Genomic DNA, 17,445 nt, shown 5'->3' with positions numbered 1-17,445 from the left:
CAACAGAGCAAAACAAGATGATAACAGCAAAACAAAGCCTGTTTCTCAGCCTTCCATCCATCCTCTCACATACACAGGCCTTCAACCCCAAGACAGGCTGACTCTGGGCCTCCAGTCCTTGGCCCTGGAGTCATTGGTCCTCTTTCTTGGCCATGATGTCTATGTGGTTGGTCCAGGACAGGTTATCGGCTATGTTCTCATCTAGGAACTTGAAGCTCTTTAGCACCTTCAATGTAAACAGAAGTATATGTACCTCATCCTTTCCTGAAGTCAATAACAAGTTCTTCTGCTTTGCTGACATTGAGGGAAAATTGTCATGTCAGTAGGCTCTCTCATCTCCTTCCAGTACTCAGACTCATCATTTGAGATATGACCCACTATGGTGGTATAATCTGCAAACTTGCAGGTAGCTGGCCATGTGGTCATAATTGTATAGCGAGTGGAGAAGGCTAAGGGTACAGCTTTTTGGGGCGCCAGTGTTGAGGATAATCATTGTGTAGGTGTTGCGGCCTATCTTTACTGATTGAATTCATTAAGTCAAGGATCCAGTTGCAAAAGGAGGTATTAAATTCCAGCTCTTGGAGTTTGGAGGTGAGCTTGCTTGGAATTATAGAATTAAAGGCAGAGTTGTAGTCTAATGTAGGTATCTTTACTCTTCAGATGCTCCAGATATGAGTGTAGGGCCAGGGAGATGGCATCTGCTGTGGATCCTTTTCTACATCCTTGTAGTCTTTAATTCACAGTTGTTCATCAAATCATTCTATAGTCATATTAAACACTTTGCCATCTGCCCAACTGATATGTGTATATTTTTACTCATAAATGAGAACTGTTTTTTATTACATTTTTATACTCTACTCGTATTACTGGATTACACATCCCCCTAGGTTACTCATACATGATTTGTCTGCTCTTCCTGTATCAGCTCACTCATCACCTGTTTATTTCCAACTTACAGACATTCACTTTACAAATTGTTCTCAGGAATGAAAAACTGTTGTAACCTAGAGATTGCCTGTACAGATATGCAAGTGGGCAACAACTCTGCATATTTCTGTACAGTTTTTTAAATTATTTCAGAAGTCTCCAGCATTTGTTTCCAACACAAACATTAGATTAACTGACTGATGTTTACTGGTTTTGTTTTCCTTTGTTTTGAATAGAAACATTTCATACAGCACATGACAAGATTAAGCTGTTTTGCCAAGCAAAGGCAACATGCATTCAATCCTTCAACAGTCATCTGTTCTGTTTAGTCTTTTGTGTGATTCTTCTGCCTTTCATTTTAAAGCATTTTAGATCTCATAATTTTCAAAGTACTTCTGAATTTGGTACTGCTTACTATTATATCACAACAGCTGTGTTCACCATAAAAAGGCCACTATATGTTTTAAACATAGTCTCACATTTTGTTCAGTCACTTGCACATTGTGTTTAAAGAAACAATGGCACCTCTAACTATAATTTTCCATGATTCTATGGAAGGGATAAGAACATAAGAAAACAGGCAAGGAGTTGACTACTGGGTCCCTCAGTCCAGCTCTGCCTTCATCTACCCCTAACTCCTCTTTTGTGCCAGTTTCCTAGAGCCTTTAAATCTCTGATGTTTGATACAGTATAGGCATCTACTTTGTGCTGCACACTAAGGAACCTGTTTCAATAAACCACCCCTCATTTTCTAAACCTTCAAGAAATATAGATATAATTTCTTGAGCCATGTGATAATGAGTTTATCATTCCAGATATTATCTTGTGTAATCTCTTTTGGACTGTTTCCAATGCCATAATATACATAAAGAAATTGATATTTGTGCCAATGATCTGGAAAATATTTTACTCAATTCATGAAGGAGAACATAGCAAGGAAGTTAATCATACAGTTTGCTTTGTTTGTGAATAAATTTCTATCTATAAAATAGGTGCCATTAGCAAGTCGTTGAAGAAATGCTATTTTTTAGATCCAATTCTGTACTTGAAAAGTATATAGATTATATATGGTGTTTGGATTGTAATGAAAGATAGACAAATGTAGAAGAGGATTATGTGTATTTAAAAAAGCCATTTCATTAAGTGTCAAATAGGTTTATTATTCAGTTTTAATAGAAAAATTGTTAGTTTGCTAAACCTCTTGGACGGCTAGAATGGGCTTGGTGGTATTGGTATTAGTTTATTAGTGCCACATACCAAAAACACAGTGGAAAAACTTGTCTTGCCATCTGTTGAAACAGATCAAATCATTGCATAGCACATTGAAATAGAACAAGTAAAACAGTGCAGAATAAAATGTAAATGCCTCAGAAAGTGCAGTGCTGCTGAATAGAGGGCAAGATCATGAGGTAGAATGTTAGTCAAGAATCCACATCATACAGAGGTCATTTAGAGTATGTTAACAGCAGAGTAAAAGCTGTCCTTGTACATTTTCCCAGTGACCGCATGTGTTTCCTCCAGGAGCTCCAGTTTCCTCCCACATTCCAAAGATGTACTGATTGGCTGGTCAATTGGTCATTGTAAATTGTCCTGTGATTAGGCTAGGGTTAAATTGGTGGATTGCTGGGCAGCGTGGCTCAGAGGGCCTACTCCACACTGTCATTAAATAAATAACACCAAGCCATAATGCATCAAGGTAAAATGCTTTCACTGGTGCATGATTAAAAATTTGTAAGAGTTGATAGAAACATAACACATTTCTTTGTCCTCCTGAAGAAGTAGAGTGGTGACTGAGCTTTATTGGTTGTGACATTGATATGCTAAGACCAGGACAGGCCAAGTAGCATGTTCAACAACAAGTTTAACATTTTGTGGTTTGTATCAGAAACCAATGGAAAGTCATTGATTTGAAAGTTAAAACATTTTCACTTTTTACCTCTACTACCTAACCTGTTTTAAAAAAAAGGGAAAAAATTAAATTGCAAAAACATGGAATGAGATAATTATTCCTGTGAGGGAAATTATCAATTCATGCTTCATTTGCTGAATTGTTTTTAAATTGTGGACTAGCTAGATCCAAATTTTATGTTGGTTAAACTTTTTTTAAAAAGAGTTTCTTTATGTGATAGATTAAACGTCCTTACTTTCATGTGAAGCCGCTGGAGAAAGCACAGCTAAAAAACTGGAAAGATTACCTCGACTTTGAGATAGAAAATGGAACTCTTGAACGAGTAGTAGTTTTGTTCGAGAGGTGCCTTGTTGCTTGTGCCCTTTATGAAGACTTCTGGATAAAAGTAAGTGTCGGTATTTTAATCTTATTCAATATGCTGCTATTTTTACTCAATTATTTTGAAATTATTTTTTATAATCTCAATTAGAACTTAAGACATAGAACCAGAATTGGGCTATTTGGCCCATCAAATCTGCTCCACCATGGCTGCTTTATTATCCCTTTCAACCGCATTCTCCTGCCTTCTCTCCATACGTAGCCTTTGATGTCCCGACGAATCTCAAACCCATCAACCTTCGCTTTAAATATAGTCAATGAATTGGCTTGGGTTTCCGCAGATGTTAAGATTATTAAATGTACCTGCTGAATGTTGTGACTCAACGTCCTTAATTTATGAGACGTGCTATAATTTGTAAGGCCTTTATTACTAATGTTCAAATAAATGTTATATCGTCCAAAATTTGGTCTTGGAGTTGAAATTTGAATTTGATAGACCATTACCTTTCAACAAAAGGAGCTGTTATTTACTTCTGACTAATTACATTCTAAAGCAAAATACAGGCTTTTAACACAATCTTTAATTTGAATCACAATGAAAATTATTTACGAGCTTTCTGATATTCTTTCAGTATGCCAAATATATGGAGAACCACAGCAATGAAGGTGTAAGACATGTTTTTAGCAGAGCATGCACAGTTCATCTTTCAAAGAAACCAATGGTTCACTTACTATGGGCTGCTTTTGAGGAACAACAAGGTAAGCTGCTATAATTCCCACATCAGCTATTCCATTACATTTCATTGGAAGGAAATCCTTGTAGTAACAGGATTGGTATAACTTAACAAAATGATAGTTGTGATACATTGCCAAGCCTAATTTTAAGGATTTTTTGGTATTTCTGTTCACAGGGAACATTAATGAAGCAAGGCGAATCTTGAAAGCATTAGAAGAATCAGTGCCAGGATTAGCCATGGTCCGCCTAAGGCGAGTGAGTCTAGAACGCCGTCATGGAAATATTGATGAAGCAGAGTTTCTGCTGCAGGATGCCATTAAAAACAGTAAAACACCCAATGAGGCATCTTTCTATGCTGTGAAGTTGGCTCGTCTTTTATTCAAAGTACAGAAGAGTCTTCCAAAGGCCAGGAAGGTTCTAGTGGAAGCAATAGACTTTGATAAGGTATGAATTAAGTTATCTGGAACTCAAACTTTTAAAGCCCATACAACTGCAAACAAGCTAGTGGAGCAGAGTTGTAAATTTCAGTTCTGGTGAAGTTGAGAAGCACTTTACATGTCTGGAAATATTCTGTATTAATAGAATAACACTGATTTTAATAAACTTGTAAATATAACTCTAATATAAAATTTTAAATTAGCAAAATATTTTAGCCAGCTCCTTGTGAAAAATACAGCTATAACTCATTTGCTTTCTAAACCAATTACATTACTTTCAAAACTAATGAGGGTCTTTTCATATTGAGGCTATTTCATCACTACAAGCGAATGCTGCGAGAAAAGGTGAACACTACAAAGAGCAAAGAATGTACTAAATACAGTTGTGTCATGGAGCAAGAATGATTATCTTGTATTTGAATTGAATCACTGAACTGTTAATTAGTTGGATTTATGGGCAAACATGCAGTATGTTTAACTCCATCACTGAAAAACATATTGGAATGACGCCATTTCAGAGTTATTTCTAAAATATAAAGTTTCTTTTGCTTGGCTTTTATCTATTTTCCCATGTTCTCTCCACAATCCCCAGACAATTATCTCCTTATCTCAGTTTAATGACGGATATGTTTTAAGCCCACTTATTTTATTTGTGAGGTAATCGCATTACTCTCCCCCAACCAAGACATTGAATTGCTAGTGAGAAAAAATGTGCTGTTCAAATTCAAATATTATACCAGTATGAATGCTTCTGTAAAGACAAGTATGGTTAATCATACTGTGAAATGTCAGCATTGTTTTTAATCACTATTGGATTTTAATAAAGTTCAAAGTAAATTTATTGAAGTAATGTACATACACGTCACCATATACAACTCTGAGACTCGTTTTCTTGCAGGCATACTTAGTAAATCCAATAACCATAATAGAATCAATTAAAGCCTGCACCCAACAGGGCAGACAACAGAATGTGCAAAAGATAACAAACTGTGAATACAAAGGCAAAAAAAGAGCAATCAATATCGAAAACTTGAGATGAAGAGTCTTTGAAAGTGATTCCATAAGTTGTGTTCAGTGATGAAGACAAGTGAATGGTTGAGGAGTAATAACTACTCCTGAACCTGATTATCACCCAAACCTGAGAATGTATTGTTGCATGAAGAGGGACAAACTATGGAGACTTTCTCAAATTGCCAGGCTAGGTCTGTTCCTTGAGTTCAGTTACTGTACTCAGTACATTTCCAATTTACTCCTCTGTGAAAATATGCGTAACAGTAAAATCAAGAATAAAACTATTGTAATATCTTAATGTTTTAAAAGCCATTATTGTAATCAGCAGCATTATTAATAGTGAATGTTATGCCTTCTGCAGAATTTAGTATGAACTTATGTGTTAGATAAAAATCTAGTTAAATGTTTCAATCTTAATGTGGAGCATTTCTCTAGGAATTGGTCTTTTTAATTAACACATTTGTGGACAATTTGAACAAATATATTTTCTTGAGCTTTCACTTTCGCCATTCCTGTGTATTTTCAGATTACCTTCTACAGTATTTTGACCCATTGGATCATCTGTAATGACTTTATTCTACTACTATATACCATGCTGTGTACAGCTGGGTATGTTCTCTTACTCCCATCCTGTGACAAAAAATTGCCACAGTCCACCAGTTCAGGATGTGTATTTTCAAAAAAGTGCTGATTTTTATTTTCCCTCCCATTCTCCAGGCTGACTAAGACGAATGCAACTTCTCCATGGAAGCCCAAGTGCAAATTGTTGACAAGACTGGGAATCCAACTCGGGATTCTGACTTGGGAGCTGAACAATTAAATGTAGTCGTTTAGTTTCTATGAAATAAGTATTGCCATATTTTAACTAGGTAGTATTTTGTATGTTGAAATTATTTGGATAATGCTGGATGATTTGTTTTGATTTTTAGGAAAGCCCCAAACTGTATTTGAATTTGTTGGAACTTGAATATAATTCAGACCTCAAACTGAATGAAGAAAACATTTTGAATGCATTTGACATTGCTGTAAATAGCGCATTGCCTATTGAAACAAGGATTGCCTTCTCCCAGCGAAAAGTGGAATTTTTGGAAGACTTTGGCTCAGATGTGAAAAGGTTACTTCTAGTTTTATTTCTATGAGCATTGTGAAACATAATGTAGTTTTAAATCCATGTGCTTAGTGGTGAACTGTGTGAATATGTTCGTTTTCTTCAAATTTTTTCTGTTTTTAAAAAGACTCAAACATTAGAAGAATGTTCATTTGAAGAATGTAGCATTTTGGACAAATTTTCACGTTTATACTGATGTTATGAGTATTTTCTCTCCCTCTAATCCAAAATCCAAGGATTTTTTTTTACATCGAATATAATTTTTTTTACTCGAATATAAAATTCGAGTTTTTATAGGTGAATTCTTGAATATTTTGCAGAACTGGGGAAAATGTCATTGAATGGCTGTTAATTAGTAATTCCTTTTGTGAGAAGTAAGACTATGGAGATAGAATGTTATCAAACAGTAATGTTGATGCATCATTCTGTTTACTGTTTAATTCATTTTAAAGATTAGATTGATATCCTGACATGTGATTCACTTCGATCCACATTCCATGTTTGTGATAGCATACAATATACAACATGAGAACTGAGTCAGAATCCACGGTGACAAGAGCTCATATAGTGCCTGTAAGAAGTATTCACCACCTCCCCCCCCGCCCCAGAAGGTTTTATGTTTTATTGTTTTATAACATTGAATCACAGTGGATTTAATTTGGCTTTTTTTTTACACTGATCAACAGAAAAAGACTTTGTCAAAGTGAAAACAGATCTCTACAAAGCGGTCTGAAGTTTAAAACACAAAATAATTGATCCCCTTCAAAATAACACACCAAATCATCGATGGTTCATAAGTCACGCGGTTAGTTAAATGGAGAACATCGTGTGCAGTCAAGGTGTTTCAATTGAATGTAATAAAAATGCACCTGTATCTGAAAGGTCTAACTACTGGGGAGTCAGTACCACAGCAAAATCTACACCATCAAGAGAGAAAGAACATTCCAAGCAACTTCTTGAAAAGCTTATTGAAAAGCACAAGTCAGGAGATAGATACAAGAAAATTTCCAAGTCTCTGAATATCCCTTAGAGTACAGTTAAGTCAATCATCAAGAAACGGAAAGAATATGACAGCTGTAAATCTGCCTGGAGCAGGCTGTCCTCAAAAACTGAATGACGAGTGTGGGAGGCCACCAAGAGACCTATGACAAATCTGGAGGAGTAACAAGCTTCAATGGCTGAGATGGAAGAAACTGTGCATACAACAACTGTTGCTCTACCAGTCACAGCTTTATGGGCAAAGAGAAAGCCACTGTTGAAATAAAAACTCACATGAGATCTCAACTAGAATTTACCTGAGGCTTGTGGGGAAACTTGGAAATCAACTGGAAAGAGGTTCTATGGTCTTATGAAACCAAAATTGAGCTTTTTGGCCATTAAGACTAAATGCTTTTGTTGGCATAAGCCAAACACCGCACCTTATCAAAAACACACCATCTCTACCGCAAAGCATGATGGTAGCTGCATCCTGCTTCATTGCAGCAGGCCCTGTAAAGCTTGTGAAGGTAGAGAGTAAAATGAATGCAGCAAAATACAGGGAAATCCTGGAGGAAAACCTAATGTGGTCTGCAAGAGAACTGTGACTTGGGAGAAAATTTGTTTTCCAGCAAGACAATGGTCCTAAGCATAAAGCCAAAGCTACACAGGAATGGCTTAAGAACAACAGAATTAGTGTCCAGGAGTGGCCATGTCAGAGTCCAGACCTCAATCCAATTAAGAATTTGTGGCTGGACTTGAAAAGGGCTACTCACTCACAATCCCAGTGGAATCTGACAGAGCTCAAGCAGTTTTTTGAAGGAGAATAGAGAAAAATTGCAGTGTCAAGATGTGCAAAGCTGATAGGGATCTATCCACATAGACTCAAGGCTGTAATTGCTGCCAAAGGGCATCTGCTATATACTGACTTGAAGGTGGTGAATACTTATCAATTATTTTATGTTTCATGACTGTAATAAATTAAAACCAATTTGTAGTAATTTGTTTTCTCTTTGACATGAAAGAGTCTTTTCTATTGATCTGTGTCAAAAAAAAAGCCAAATTAAATCCACTGTGATTCAAAGTTGTAAAACAGAAAAACATAAACTTAAAAGGGGGGTGAATAGTTTTTATAGGTACTGTATGTGCTGTTATACCCTGCTTTTGATAGCAAACATAAAATAAAGATCTCCTACCCTGGGCACAATCTTCACGTGAGCATTAAATATGGTTATTATATGTTACTGGAGCATTTTGAAGTAAGTGTCAATTTTCAAGAAACAAGTATTTGTCTTAATTCCTTCTCCTGGAATAACATTAGTGGCAGTCTTTGATCTGTTTGAACAAAATACTTTTTAAGATCTCCTTTGTCTTGGAACAGGCATTAATTGTTTTCTATTTCCCAGACTCATGGTGGCTTATGATGATCATCAACAGCTTTTAAAAGATCAGGAGTCCTTGAAAAGAAAAGCGGAAAATGGGCAAGTATTGTTTTTCTCCCATGAAAATACTTAAATAGCAATAGATTAAAGTTGATTTAGGAATCCAAAATATTAGTGACATACAGTTGTTCTGATTGTGTTAGTTGAATCATCTCTTTCCTAAGGGAATTCTTTTGGTGTTATCACTGATTTTCTCATCATAAAGGCATCATCAGACAATTTTCGAAACAAGAATTGCCCTTGGCTGAAATGCTCCGTGTGAGTGGTGTACAGAGCATCTAGTTCTTCAGAGACATGAAAATGCTGAAGCTGGAATCTGAAAAAGCGAACAACCTGTTGGAAGAACTCAGTGGATTCAGCAGTAGCTGTAGAAAGAATGAACTAAGCGCCTTTTGATGCACATTTAGATAGTGAGAATTGAACCCTATGTCTTAAATGATGACAGATTTTGGTTAGGCAGTGGAATATAGACTAGAAAAGAGAGCCATCAGGCTGTAAGTTCTGAGGCCACCAATGAAAGGTTTTGATTTTTTGCTTATTTTCTAACCTGAGTACAAATATAAAAAAGGTGTTTAACTTGCCCAGTCTAATAAGATTCTAATAAAGTCATAGAGTTGTGCAGCAACGAAGGGGGTCTTTTTGGCTCAACTCATCCATGCTGACTGATTTATGTTGATTTTAATTCTATTTGCTCTCATTACATCATATCCCTCTTCTCTTTTCCTCTCCAAGTATCTGTCCATATGTTTTTTTAAATGTTTGTATTTTCCTCTGAGAGCTCATTCCAGATATTCACCACCCTTGGATCTCCTTTAAATTTCTCCCTTAAACCTATGACCTCCTGGTTTAGACCTCGCTTTCTCCACCCCCTCTACATTCCAGCGACTTAAAGCCATCATTTCCAGGCAATGTTATCCTGACTCTCTTCCGCGTTTTTGCTGATGCTACCACATTGTTCCAGTAGTTTGGCAACGAGAGCGGTATACAATAGTTAAGGAGTTGACTGACCACTGTTTTGTTTATCTGGAACCTGATATCCCAGATTTGATACTCATTGCCATGGCCTAAAAAGGCAAGCCTGCTGAATGACACCTTCACTACCCTTTTCACTTATGTTGCCATTTTCAGGGAGCTGTGAACTTGTACTTCAAGGTTTCCTATCCGTCTATCATACTGAGTTTTCTGCCACTTACTGTGCACATCCTGTTTGTTTTTGAATTACCATAATGCTTTGACTCAGGTTTTTCTGGATTAAATTATCTGGATCTGCCATGGCTCCACCCAAATTTCTGTCAGGTCCCTTCATTTACTTTCATCATATTTTTCACTCTCTACTATTCAATTCTCATATCATCACCGTTCTGAAATCTGATGAGATGGGAATAAGTTGTTTCTAAAACGTAGTCTTCAATCTCCTGAATCTCCTCACCAAATGTATTAATGAGAAGAGGGCATGTCCTTAATGATGGTTGCTGCCTTTATTGAGGCACTGTCTTTTGAAGATTTCCTCTGTGTTTCGGGGCTTGTCTCTGTGATGGAGCTAAGTCCACAACAACCTCTTACAGTCCTGTGCATTGACACCTCCATACCAAACGATGATGCAACCAGTCAGAGTGCTCTCCATGGTACATCTAGAAATTTGGATCCCACGTGCTCAACTTTTTGCACCAGTTTACTGTACAACACTTTGTAAAACTGATTAAATAGATCTCCCTAATCTTATCTTAGAATGTATTCTTGTAATCTTTGAACATGTAAATATAACATTTAATTCCAAATTTTCATGGCAAATATCTTTGCTCATTTGTCTAAATTTAACAGGTCAGAGGAACCAGAGGAAAAAAAGCAAAGAACTGATGCAACATTGGACTCTACCCAGCTGATGAGTGGGGACTTGCAGGCTAATTCAGCTGCATATAACTATAATGCTTGGTATCAGGTGGGTAATCTCTGATCAAATTAAATTGCTAAGGAACTAATTTTTGGCATAGAAAGATCATTACATTTCTTTATCCAGTGTAATATTTTATTAATACTTGTATTGCTGCAATTCTGAAAAAGAAATATTGTCTTGAATTTAGCTATTCTTTCTAACCTCTGATAATTGGTGACAGAGCAGTGACAGCTGTCCCACAGACCAAGTCAGACATTGATTTTACACACATTGATGCCAATCTCCCATTAAAAAATAAAACTGGTATTCAACTTGCTCAACAGACCCTCAAGAATTTGGATTCCAGTTGTCAACTTCAGTAAGGTTGGGGAGATGATCATGCTTGTGATATTTTATGGCTTCAGATGACATGCAAATTTTGAGTCTTGATAATCTAAATGTTAGCCTTTTGTTTGTCTTTAATAATGTTACAAAGACCTAATTCTGTTTTCATATTGAGGAAATGGGCATTTTGTCACGTTAATGGGAAATCTAAAAGATTAAAAGATCAGCAGCTGCAAAATTGTATACATAAAACAATTTGTGATCTGCCACATACCTTCCATCAAGCCAAGTAATCAATTCTGGGTTTATAAGAAAGGTCAGCCTTGGGTAACAGAATAGGAATCAGGCTCATTATCACTGACATGTGTCTTGAAAGCTGTTGTTTTGTGACAGCAGTGCAGTGCGGATCATTAAAAACTAAATTTATGACAGAGAGGTTCAAAAATAAATAGATTGAAAGAGGAAAAGCGAGGTGGTGTTCATTGATCTGTGGACTTTTCAGAAATTTGATGGCGGAGGCGAAGAAACTGTTCCTAAAACATTATGTCCCTACGGTACTTGTCCCTAATGGTAGTAATGATAAGAGTTCATGTCCCAGATAGAAAGGATCCCTAATGATGGATGTCAGCTGCCCAAGGTACCAGCTTTTGAAGTTGCTATCTTTTGGGGAGGGCTGTGCTCTAGATGGAGCCAGCTTAGTCCTCAATCCTCTGCAGCTTCTTTCAGTGCTGCATATTGGAGCCTTCATACAAGGCAGTGGTGGAACCAGTCGGAATGTTTTCCACTGCACATCAGTAGAAATTTGCTAGAGTCTTTGGTGACAACAGATTTTATCAAACTTCTAATGAATTATAGCTGCCTTCGTAATTGCCACAATGTGTTGGGCCAAAAATAGGTCCTGTGAGTTGGTTATTTACAGATACAGTATAGTGCGGAGCAGCCTTTCTAGTCCAGCACCCAACAGCCCACCAATTTAACCCTTGTTTAATCACAGACTACTTACAACGACAAGTTAACCTACTAACCAGTACGCCTTTGGACTGTGGGAGAAAACCCACATTTTCACGGTGAGGATGTACAAACCTCCTGCAGAGGATGCCGGAATTGAACTCTGAACTCCAACTGTAATAGGGTCACACTAGCTGCTGCACTACTGTGTTGCCCAGGAACCTGGAGTTACTCATCCTTTTCACGGCTGATCTGTCAAGGAGGACTGGTGAATGCTTTCCTGACTTCCCCGCAGAGTCTATTCAAGTTCACTTCTGCATGCTTCCTTGGTGCTATGAGATTCTGCCATCAGTGGTTTTGGCAGATTTATAAATGGTGTTTGAGCTGTGTGTAACCTCTCAGTCATGAATAGAGAGAGTAGAGCAGTGGGCTAAGCATGTGTCTTTGTGCCTTTGTTGATTGTCAGTTAAGAGGTGTTATTATTATCGATTCACACAGGCTGTTGTTTTCTGATGAATGTTAAGGCAGAGATTGAGTTGTAGAGAAAGATACAGAGACCCAGGTTTTAAAGCTTATTGATGAGCTCAAAGGGGATTGTGGTGCTTAATGCTGTGCTATACTCAATCAGCAGCCTGCGGTATGTATTGCAGTTGTCAGGTACTCCAAAGCCTTGTAGAAAGCTTGTGAGCCAGTGCCATTTTTACAGAAGTTCATAAATTGAATTGTACACAAAAAAATCGCTGGGTGTCTATAAATAGTGGACATACCCCATTCATCATTGGTGAAGCCCCCCCCCCACTACCACATCCATAAGGAGCACTGTGCAGGAAGGTAGCATCCAATATCAATGACCACCCACCCACCACCACCACCCAGACCATGCTCTCTTGTCACTGCTGTCATCAGGAAGGACATACACCACCAGGTTCAGGAACAGTTATGTCACCTGAACCAGAGTAGAAAACTTCTCCTCACCCCAACATTGAACTGATTCCAGAACCTTTGGACTAATTTTCAAGAATTCCACAATTCATATTCTCGTTGTTATTTATTGTTGCTTTATTAATATTTTGTTCTTCTAATTGGTTGTCTTTTGCACAGTAGTTGCATGCCATCTTTGTGTAATTTTGCTTTGATTCTATTGTGTATTTTTGTATTTACTCTGAATGACCACAAGCATCTTGGGGTAGTATGAGCTGAGATAGAAAAAAAACATGAACGCTGTTTCTGTGAGATTAACACTCTATGAATATCATGTCATCTTTGAAGTCCAACTTATCGGCAACTGAATGCAAAAGAGGTGATGGAAGCACTTAAAACTTGCAGCTGTTAAATGAACCATTTCAATCTCATAAAATCTTTTAAAGCAGAGGTATCAGCTTTAATTTTTGTTTGATTCACCTTTAATAAGGTTTTGTTGAGGAATGCCTCGGAGCAGCATCTAACATTATCTGTCTTTAGTTTTGATTCAACAGCGGCCATCTCCATCTATTCCAAAGCAAGGGTTTATGGCTGAGTTCAGTGTTCAGTTCTAATTACACTTCATCAGACAATGCAAATGCAACGCAAGTTGTATGTGAACTTGTGCATCGCAAGGGATGATTGCACAGACAAGTCGCCTACAACATCATTCCCTGTTAATGTGCCCAATTCCCCATCGACATCTAGCAGGGATTACCACTGATTTAAAACTCAATCCCAACCGGTCATTGTCATAATTAGAAGTCAAAGCTGGTAATTTTGTGTCAACTTGTAATTTGTTGGCTTTCTAAATACTTACAAGCTGCAGATTAGAAGTATGTGGTTCTAGATGAGTGGCAGGACAGTATGATAGCATAGTGGTTAGTGTAACCAGTGCTAACGATCACTGATCAGGGTTCAATTCCACCAGTACCTGTAAGAAGTTTGTAAGTTCTTCCCATGACTGAATAGGTTTCACCATATTTCTCCAGTTTCCTCCAACATGCCAAAGATGTATGGTCAGGGTTAGTGAGTTGTGGGCATGCTATGTTAGTGCTGGAAGTGTGGCAACACTTGCAGCCTGCCCAGGACAATTGTCATTGACTTGATTTGAAGCAAGTATTGCGGCTGGCTATATGTTTCAATGTACATGTGACAAAAAAGCTTATCTTGAATGCAACTGTAGGCTTGACACCATTCAGATATGGTGGGCCATAACCAGTATCCCATCTGCTTAAGCTGACTGCCCTGTCTCTTACTTGCTTAGCATTTAAAAGCTTCCTCTCATTTAATACAAATAGATATTGTGTGGGAGATGATAAAATATTATTAGAATATTAGGGTTCCTTATCAAAAGTTAGTGCTCCAACATTGACATTTCAAATAGACTTGTGTACAGTTGAATGTTGATTTTGATTGGAATAGCTAAATTTCATATTGGAAGCACAAACTGGAACGGCCGCCAATCTATTTTTGATTGTCATTTCAGGGAAAAAAGATTGTTTACAAATTTCTGTTGCTAAATATTTAACCAGTTTTTGTTTTCTTCTCCAACAGTACAATTATCAAACACCCTGGAACTATGGGCAGTATTATCCACCACCTTCTACATAATTTTCTGGTATTTACTATGGGCATGAAGAATTTCTCTTTTTGTTTAAGAATACTGCATTTTAACAGATGTCACCCAAAATTGTGGAATTATTTTTTTCAATGAATAAAGCTGGGGAAAATGTTTAATGCAAAATACTGGAGGTCAGGCATTGTTTGTATTCACATAAATGAATCTTTTTGGAAGTTTTTTTTAAATTCTCCTTTAATTTGTTAATAGGGGAAACATCTTTAAAGTGTTACAGAATACCACTGGTATAGTTTCTTAATTGACAATTTTGTGCTAACGTAAATTTTTGGAAAGTTGCTGAGAAAATGTGTAATTAATTTCAAAGTACACTAGTGTACTTGTAATTCTAAGAGGTTAACTTCAAAGAAGTATTTTCTTTTTGGATTAAATTAAAGTATCATTGCACATCTGGGAGTCTTGACTTTTCATGCATAAGTGTCAGTTGTTTCGTGAATGTTATTAGTCATCTTAAACTTAGTAAGCAATGGGATATTGCGGATATTTCCTAACTACTTTAGACTACTTTGTTCAAAATTAAACATGCTTTTTGTAAAACCAGTTCAATGCAATTGTCAAAATGAATCCAAATTCATGTTGGAGGAACAACACCTTATATACCGGCTGGATAGCCTCCAACCTGATGGCATGAACATTGACTTCACTAACTTCCATTAATGTCCCTCCTCCCCTTCTTACCCCATCCCTGACATATTTAGTTGTTTACCTGTTCTCCATCTCCCTCTGGTGCTTCCCCCACCCCCTTTCTTTCTCCTGAGGCCTCCCGTCCCATGATCCTTTCCCTTCTCCAGCTCTGTATCACTTTCGCCAATCACCTTTCCAGCTCTTAGCTTCATCCCACCCCCTCCGGTCTTCTCCTATCATTTCACATTTCCCCCTCCCCCCACGACTTTCAAATCTCTTACTATCTTTCCTTTCGGTTAGTCCTGACGAAGAGTCTCGGCCGGAAACATCAACAGTGCTTCTCCTTATAGATGCTGCCTGGCCTGCTGTGTTCCACCAGCATTTTGTGTGTGTTGTTGTTTGAATTTCCAGCATCTGCAGATTTCCTCGTCAATGCAATTTTCAGATCAGTTTTATTAAAGGGATTTCTAATAGCTATAATCTGCTAGCAGTATCACAAAATGTTCATACAAATGTGCCATTTTAAGCCTCAGTATAATAAATTTATGGTGAACACCAGAATTTTTTTTTCTTAGTCATAGGCTATCAGGTAAACAATAGTTACCATGGATTTTCAGGATCAAAACAGGGTAAGCCTGTGGATTTAAGGGAATTATTTTTGGGGTAGGTACGGTCACTCTGTTCTGGAAGCATGCGATTATTTGAATCAAATGGCTTTTCTTAATGGAAATTGGTTGTATTACTATATCAGTATTGTATTTGATGTTCAAAGTAAATTTATTATCAAAGTACATATACTGTATGTCACCATATATAACCCTGAGGTTTGTTTTCTTGTTGGTATATTCAGAAAATTCAAGAAACATAGAATCAATGAAAGATTACACCCGACTGGATGAACAAATAACCAATGTGCAAATCTGCAATTACAAAAGAAAAAATAATAAATAAGCAATAAATATTGAGAATGTGAGATGAAGAATCCTTGCAAGTGAGTTCATTAGTTGTGGGAACAGTTCAGTGATGGGGTGAGTGAAGTTATCCCCACCGGTTCAGGAGCCTGAGAGTTGTAGGGTAATAACTGTTCATGCACCTGGTTGGTGTGGGTCCTGAGGTTCCTGTACCACTTTCCTGATGGCTGCATCGAGAGGAGAACATGGCCAGGGTGGTGGTGGGGATCTTTGATGGATGCTGCTTTCCTGTGACAGCGCTCAGTCCAGATGTGCTAACTGGTGGAGAAGGCCTTAACCGTGATGGAATGGGCTGTATCCACTAATTTTTGAAGGCTTTTCCATTCAAGGGCATTGGTGTTTCCATACCAGGATGTGATGTAGCCAGTCGCCACACATCTATCAAAGTTTGTCAAACTTTTATATGTCATGCCAAATCTTTGCAAGCTTCCAAGCAGAGACACTGCCATGCCTTCTTCTTAATTGCACTTGCATGCTCAGCCCAGGACAATTCCCCTGAAATGATAAATCTGATAAATTTAAAGTTGCTGGCTCTCTTCACCTCTGATTCCCCAATGAGGACTGGCTCATAGACCTCTGGTTTCCTCCTCCTGAGGTCAATAACCAGCTCCTTGTTCTTGTTGACATTGAGTGAAAGGTGGTTGTTGTGGCACCATGCAGCCAGATTTTCAATCTCCCCTCTACATGCCGATTGGTCACCACCTTTGATTTGGCATACAACAGTACAGTATTGGCATTGGAGCTGTGACTAGCCTCAGTGAAAAGTATAAAGCAAGTAGAGCAGGAGCTCTACCGGTGGAGATTGTGGAGATGTTTTGCCATTCCAAACTCTCTCGTGTCTGCAAGTTAGCAAATCAAGGGTCCAATTGCACAAGAAGGTAATAAGGAAAAGGTCTTAAAGTAACTTTGCTAGATTTGTTCCATTGTGGCATACTTAAGCCATAGCCAAAGTAACCCTACAATTGTTAAGAGAAAGTTTAATCCAAAATTTCTCTGTAAAGGTCAGCTGAAAATAGGTTACAGCACATGATAGAAGTTGTAAATCATGTTCTGATTCCTGTGAAATTTAATACACATTTCTTCGCAATAATTTTTTTTACTGATGAAAGAAAACTATTCTTTCATCCTTATTACCTCTTAGTAGTTGAAGCCCAGAATTATTATGTGTTTTTTTAATTGATGAAGCCATCTAAACAATTTGAAATATTATACAAGTGAATTT

At 37.5% G+C, this 17,445-nt stretch overlaps 1 protein-coding gene across 4 annotated transcripts in view; it reads left to right on the top strand.

Moving 5' to 3' along the window:
* The window catches only part of prpf39 (PRP39 pre-mRNA processing factor 39 homolog (yeast)), a 28,858-nt gene extending 13,839 nt beyond the window's left edge, over nt 1–15,019 (top strand). The window contains exons 8-14 of one of the 4 annotated variants that reach the window (XM_059959517.1): nt 3,057–3,221; nt 3,787–3,913; nt 4,066–4,334; nt 6,268–6,452; nt 8,828–8,902; nt 10,685–10,802; nt 14,547–15,019. In XM_059959517.1, the coding sequence (XP_059815500.1) occupies nt 3,057–3,221; nt 3,787–3,913; nt 4,066–4,334; nt 6,268–6,452; nt 8,828–8,902; nt 10,685–10,802; nt 14,547–14,603 (996 nt within the window). In that variant the 3' untranslated portion in view covers nt 14,604–15,019. Of the gene's footprint in view, nt 1–3,056; nt 3,222–3,786; nt 3,914–4,065; nt 4,335–5,864; nt 5,948–6,055; nt 6,453–8,827; nt 8,903–10,684; nt 10,803–14,546 lie in introns of those variants that run through there. The other 3 variants (XM_059959525.1, XM_059959521.1, XM_059959531.1) reach the window with 3 other exon arrangements.
* The last annotated feature ends 2,426 nt before the right edge of the window (nt 15,020–17,445 follow it).

This window comes from Hypanus sabinus, chromosome 2 (genome assembly GCF_030144855.1).
Source record: "Hypanus sabinus isolate sHypSab1 chromosome 2, sHypSab1.hap1, whole genome shotgun sequence".
NCBI lineage: Eukaryota > Metazoa > Chordata > Chondrichthyes > Myliobatiformes > Dasyatidae > Hypanus > Hypanus sabinus.
Note: the sequence above shows the minus strand (reverse complement) of the source record. Positions and strands in the feature narration are given on the sequence as shown.